The 6,704-nt window shown below is 50.0% G+C and overlaps 1 protein-coding gene across 3 annotated transcripts in view; it reads right to left on the reverse strand.

Annotated features, from left to right (window-relative positions):
- Positions 1-4,227, reverse strand: part of LOC113438931 (polycystin-1) — a 210,331-nt gene extending 206,104 nt beyond the window's left edge. For 2 of the 3 annotated variants that reach the window (XM_087912602.1, XM_087912601.1), the window contains exon 1: positions 3,871-4,224. In XM_087912602.1, the coding sequence (XP_087768728.1) occupies positions 3,871-4,181 (311 nt within the window). In that variant the 5' untranslated portion in view covers positions 4,182-4,224. Of the gene's footprint in view, positions 1-3,870 lie in introns of all 3 variants that reach the window. The other variant, XM_087912603.1, reaches the window with a different exon arrangement.
- Positions 4,228-6,704: the final 2,477 nt, after the last annotated feature.

The raw sequence follows: 6,704 nt of genomic DNA on the forward strand, positions 1-6,704 counted from the left end.
TGTTGTGTAAATCAGTGATAGTCAACCCTGGCATGTATGGATTTTTAACTCTCAGAAAGGTGCCAAGGTTGAAAATCACAGGTGTAGATGACAGTAAAAGAAATATATTTTCTTCTATTCATGTGTATCCAATTCTCAGAGGCCACCTGGACAAACTCCTGCAATTTTCTGGGCAACCTTTGTCAGAACTGCCTTGCCATTCCAAGGGCTGAGTGAAACTGACTGGCCCTAGAATAAAAAGCAGGATTTGTAGAATGGGTAATTACAGACAGAAATGAATTGTACAAATTATAAATGTATATAAAAATGTATTATATATTATAGCATGTATGACAAAAAGGAATGTCAGGACGATCACACTGTGTCCAATGTTTTAATAATTTAATCAATAAAATATGTTTTTTTTTAAAGAATATTATCATACTTGGAATAAGTTTTTACCAATGGTTGCAGAAGAGGGGAAAGGTCGGAACAAAAATAGTTAGGACAAATAGACCTAGATTGTGAATATTGTACTAATAATATGAATGTTAATGGTTCAGTAATATCTTTGTATGTACAGCAGAATGATGCCAGAACGGTTGAACTGTGTTTGATATTTATAGTTGTAAACAATAAAAATATATTTTTAAAAAAGAAAATGAGTGGCCCTAGGTGCCCCAGCTAGCCACGTGCCCAAAGGTGAGACTAGAACTCACAGGTCTCCTGGTTTCTAGCCTGGTCCCTTCACCGCTGCACCCAGTGAGCTTTCAAAAGGAGAGAGATTTCACTGTAAATTTTGTTTATGTTATGGTACTTTATCTTCAGTACACTATTCCAAATCTAACCTTACAAACAAAACCACAGAGAGAAGAGGAAAATGTAGAAAAGCAAGGGGAAAAAAAGAGAGAGCTGACATTCATTTAAATGATTAAAACAACATCGTCTTGTGCTGCCAAAACAACATTCAATTCAGCTTTGAATGTACCGATGAACTTTCCATTTAGTTCTGGCTAGGAGCATGATATAATGTGTTTGTTATGTTCAACCAGGCCTAGTTTACGACTGCATGTATGTTCCAGACCTAACAATCAAGCCTTTCAAAATCTCATATTTGTCTTCTCACAGGCTCATGGGTACTACCCAAATCCCTTTCCTTCCTTCCTTCCTTCCTTCCTTCCTTCCTTCCTTCCTTCCTTCCTTCCTTTCTTTCTTTTCCTTCCTTCCGTTTTCTTTTCTTTCTTTCTCAAACAGACATGCCTAACTTACTTACTTCCTGCTTTTTTCTTCTTTTTTCTTCTTTTTTCTTCCTTCCTTCCTTCCTTCCTTCCTTCCTTTCCTTCCTTCCTTCCTCCTTCCTTCCTTCCTTCCTTCCTCTTCTTTCTTTCTTTCTTTCTCAAACAGACATGCCTAACTTCCCCAGCATAGACCTCCCAGCAATGCCCAATTTTACCTTCATATAAAGAGCTGATGCACAACCTCTACAGTGGGCATCAGGACTGCAAAGCTACTGCAGACCTAGCAGATTCTCACCAGATCTCCTGCTTTAGCAAAGATTAGTACAAGTAGTCCTCAAGTTACGAACACAATTGAGCCCAATGTACCTGTTGCTAAGTGAAACATTTGTTAAGTGACTTTTGCTCCATTTTACGGCATTTCTTACCACCGTTGCTAAGTGAATCACTGCAGGCGTTAGATTAGTAACCCAGTTGTTAAGTGAATCTGGCTTCCACATTGACTTTGCTTGTCAGGAGGGTGCAAGAGGCAATCACATGACCCCCTGGGACACAGCAACGGTCGTAAGTATGAACCAGTTGCCAAGCATCTGAATTTTGATCACGTGACCATGGGGATGCTGCAGTGGATGCTGGTCGTAAGTGTGAAACGATCTTTAGTGCCACTGTAACTTTGAATGGTCAATAAATGAACTGTTGTAAGTCAATGACTACCTACGTAACTTTAGGAGGATATAACTTCAGTGCAGAAATATGGGACGTGCTTTTCCTCTGGCAAATAAATGACAGCCAATCTTGGCCAAATCACTTTTTCAGAAATCTGGACAAGCATTTCAACCAGCAGCAAAACGTGAACCATCTCCATAGCCCAGATTTTTGCAGAATGACAGCCATGTTTTCCTCAAATAACACCATTTAAATGTTCTTTTTTTAAAAAAATTACATCACCTTCCATCTGCAGTGCCTCTCCGGGTCTAACCCTGCGGTCAACAGCAGCACAGCACAGCCCTTTCTCGGGTCCTTTTAAACTCATTTATGAACTGTCCTCCTTGTAAATGTCTCACAAACTGATTAAGTGTGAACCTTCTATGGCTGCCTTCTTCCTATAATATGACGCAAACGTTCCTACACCAGAGGCTGGAACAAAACTAAACCAATCAGGAAATAATTACAGGTAGCGCTCAGCTTACGAGCACAATTGACCCCAACACTTTTGCTGCTAAGTAAAACATTTGTTAAGTGAATTTTGCCCCATTTTACGATCATTTGTGCTACAGTTGTTAAGTGAACCACCACAATTGTTAAATTAGTAACACGGTTGTTAATCTGGCTTCCCCGTTGACTTTGCTTATCAGAAGGTATCCTAAAGTGATCACATGATCCTGGGACATGGAAACCATCATATGAGACAATTGCTAAACATCTGATTTTTTTAAAAAATCACGTGACTATCTGGATACTATCACGGTAGTAAGCGTGAAAAACGGTCATCAGTCACTTTTTTCAGTGCCACTGTAACTTTAAATGGTCACTAAGTGAACTGTTGTAAGTTGAGGACCACCTGTACTGTAACTACAAGAATGTAATATTTTAGTTACTGGCAAGAGGTCCCATTTTAGCCTCCCTGGCACCACTAGACTTGCAATGCGCCATCTTGAAATTAACTGAAAATAAAGCTGAACTTAAAGAACGAAAGAAACTCTGTACTGCACCAACCTGATGAATAATAAAATATTTTAAAAACCCAGAAACCCAACACAACCAAAGCTTTCCCCTCGGGTCCCTTCCACTTTCCAGGGGCCCCGGGGGGGGCTGCTCACACGTCCCCTTCCCCGCCTTTTATCCACCTGCATCTTGCCAAGGAAAGACTGACAGTTCCTGACCCCCACAAAGCAGGTTGGGGTCCACAATCTATGGCTGAGTAGCCCCAAGGGGCGGGGGGAGGGGAAAGGACAGGAGCCCTCCCTTTGCAAAGGGGAGGTTTTCTCCTGACTCTCCAACTGGAAGGAAACTCAGGGGCCGCATCAGGTTCAACCAAGGCTGCCTTCTTCTTCCTGACAAGATGAACTCATGGAAAGAGATGGGGGGTGTCCAGGGGTTTGGGGCTTTGAGGAGGCTGGAGGGGCAAACTCAATGGCTTCCCCTCCTCAGAGCATCCAGGCTCCTTCATTGGGTGAGGGCTCTACCACCATTCAAAGCCAAAAACCCAACACCCCTCCAGAGCAGAGCCACCAAGCGAGGGGCCCGCTCTCCAAGGGCCACCGACAGGAGGGGCCACAAGGAGCATCTTCCTGGCTCAACTCTGGAAGGTCCCTAATCCGGGGGACCTTTAAGAGGACCGGACAGCCCCCCCTCTTGGCCAAAGGCCCTTCAGACCCCCAGCAGGGACCCGTGCAGGGAGCTGTCCCCTGCCCACCGACTGCCCAGCCGGGCTCGAGCAAGGTAGACTGCCCCTGGAGGAGGAGGCTCCCCACTGACGCGCAAGCCGGCGATGCGCCAGGCCTGCGATTAACTCTTCCCCGAAGCCGACGGCGCGGTGTCACCTCGCACCCGCCGGAGGCTCCCGTGGCGGAGAGTTCCGAAGGCGGCGAAGGCAGAAGCCAGGCCAAGCGCCCCCCCCTCCCCGACCTACCGCCCCGCGCCCGGCCGTACTCACAGCGCGACGGTGCCGGCGGGCCAGGCCGGTGCGGGCGGCCGCTCCAAGCCGCGGGCGGCGCAGTCGACGGCGCAGGCGGCGCTGCCCACGGCGCGGCAGACGCACTCGGCCCCGCAGGGCTGCTGGCATCCGCGCGGGGTGGCGCTCGCCCCGGCCAGCCCGCCGCCCAGCAGGCAGCACAGCAGGCACCAGCGCCGCCAGCCCGGGCCCGCCGAGGAGACGGCGCCGGCGGCGGCGGCGGGCGAGGCGCGACTGTGGCGGCGCCGGCGGCCCTCCGCTCTCGGCGGCCGGAGGCAGCGCCGGGCAGGCATCGCTTCAGCGCGGGCATGGCATGGCCGCTGCGCCCGGGCCGCCCCTCCGCTCCTTCGCTCGCTGGCTCCAAGGCAGCGCCCGCCCCGCCGTCTCGCCCACGCCCCCGCCTTCCCCGGCCCCTCGCGGAGGGGACGGCCGGCCCGCGCCCCGCCTCAGCCCCGCCGACCAGCCGCCTTCCCAGCCCCGGCCGGAAGGAAGGAGGGCCGGCCGGCCCGGTCAGGCAGCGGCGGCAGCGCCGACCCTCGGCCTGCGGGGACGCCCCCACCCCGGCCGCTGCGCTCCCGTCCCCGCCGGGCCGGCTTCTCCACGGGCGCCCGGGAGCCCGGACCCGAACCCTCCCGGGGCCCAAGACGCCCCTCCGCCACGTCCCCTGGGCCCCGACGGAGGGTTCCGCGGGGCCGAGAGCCGCCCTGGCCGAAGGTCCGGCGCCAATGGGCTCTTGCAGGACCCCGCCGCCTCCCGGACCCCCTTCTTGCGCTCCTTCAAAGGGGGGGCTATGCCCAAATGGGACTCCGAAGTTTCCCCAAGTGGAGGAACTGGGGGGCAGCACCTTGCACCGCTGCCCACCTTTATGCCCCCCCCCAAAAAAAAACTTGCCAAGGGGCAGAAGCGCTGCTTTTGAAAGAAAAAAAGAATAGTTGCTTTCAAATATAGACACCAAGTTGAAAATAAATAGTTTGGTTCCGTTTAATGGAAGCCATTCAGTTTAATGTTAAAAATGTCCTTTCACTTTGTCAGTCCAGGAAATACACTTACAAGCCTTTCCCAAGCCAGATACTAACCGTTTTAGTAACAATATTCCAGCAAGGAAAGAAGCTTGGGGGTCTTTTAATCCAGGGGTCTCCAGCCTTGGCAACTTTAAGCCTGGTGGACTTCAACTCCCAGAATTCCCTAGCCAGCTGACTAGGGAATTCTGGGAGTTGAAGTCCACCAGGCTTAAAGTTGCCAAGGTTGGAGACCTGTGTTCTAATCCAACCTCTACTCAAGCAGGAGGTTCCCCTCGCACATCCATGCCAGTCATTTCCGGCTCTGGGGACCGGCGCTCATCTTGTTTCAACGCCGAAGAAGAGCCAGCGCTACCGAAGACGTCTCTGTGCTCAGGTGGTCGGCAGGACTAAACTCTGAAGGCGCACGGAACGCTGTTACCATCCCACCAAAGGGGCCCCTTTTTTTCTACTTGCATTTTTTTACATGCTTTCGAACTGCTAGGTTGGCAGAAGCTGCCGGGACAAGGAACGGGAGCTCACTCTGTTATGAGGCGCTAAGGATTCGAACTGCCGACCTTTCTGACCGATAAGCTCAGGGTCTGAGCCACTGAGCCACCCTGTCAGGAGACCTTATACTATTTCAGACAAATGGCCGTCCAGTCTCTTCTTGAAAGCCTCCAGTGACTTCCGAAGACCAGCCATTCATTCCACTGGTTAATTGTTCTCCCCATCAGGAAATGTCTCCTTATTCCTAGGTTGGATAAGTTGATAAGTTTCCATGCATTCTTTCTTTCTTGCTCTCAAGCGCCTTGGAGAGTAGGTTGACCCTTCTTCTCTGCGACAGCCCCTCAAGTGCTGGATGACTGCTGTCACATCCCCTCTAGGCCTTCTCTTCATTAGAGCAGATTCCCAGTCCCTGCAACCGCTCATCATATGTTCTTTATTTTTTAATGTATATATGTATTGCATGTCAAGAATGGTTTGGGAAAGATTGTCAGTGGAGGACAATAAGAAAGATTAGGAGGCACTGATACTCCCTGACTGATTCTAGATCTTTTGGTCTTGTCGATTGTCCCACACAACTGATCTTTCCAAGGTGGGAAGCAAATAACTTTATTCCTGAGACACACAGATTTCACAGGAACAGCAAAGCCAACTCATATATAGATGCAGGTACCTACAGAAATACAAAGATAGCATTTTGAGCGGTGGGGGGGGAAAGGAGAGAAGAGAAGAGAAGAGAATTCACCAGAGGAATCTTTCTCTATAGCCTACAGTTTAATGGCACATAAGCGGCGAAAGAGGGAGCCCATTGCAATGCACGGGGATTGCATGGGGATACCCTTGAAGACTGCTCAGAAGTTACAAGGAGCACATGGTGTTCAATGCCCACAGGTTCACCCATGTTGCATGTGTACCACTCCCAGTTTCTTCTGGGGGAAATTCAAGGTGAAGGTTATCACCTTTAAAGCCCTACCCCACACCTAGAGTACTGCATCCAGTTTTGGTTACCACACTATAAAAAAGACGTTAAAACTCTAGAAAGAATGCAGAGAAGAGCAACCAGGATGATGAGGGCACTGGAGGCTAAAACATACAACGAACAGTTGCAGGAACTGGGCATGAGAAGAAAAGGACCAGGGGAGACAGGATAGCAGTCTTCCAAGGGCTGGAAGGGCTGCCACAGAGAGGAGGAAGGGGGTCAAGCTATTTTCCAAAGCCCCCGAAGGCCAAACAAGGAATAATGGATGGAAACTGATGAAGGAGAGATTCAACCTGGAAATACGGAGAAATTTTCTGCTAGTGAGAACAATC

The sequence above is a fragment of the Pseudonaja textilis genome, chromosome 14 (genome assembly GCF_049901715.1).
Source record: "Pseudonaja textilis isolate UNSWEBS1 chromosome 14, rPseTex1.2, whole genome shotgun sequence".
NCBI classification, from domain to species: Eukaryota; Metazoa; Chordata; class Lepidosauria; order Squamata; family Elapidae; genus Pseudonaja; species Pseudonaja textilis.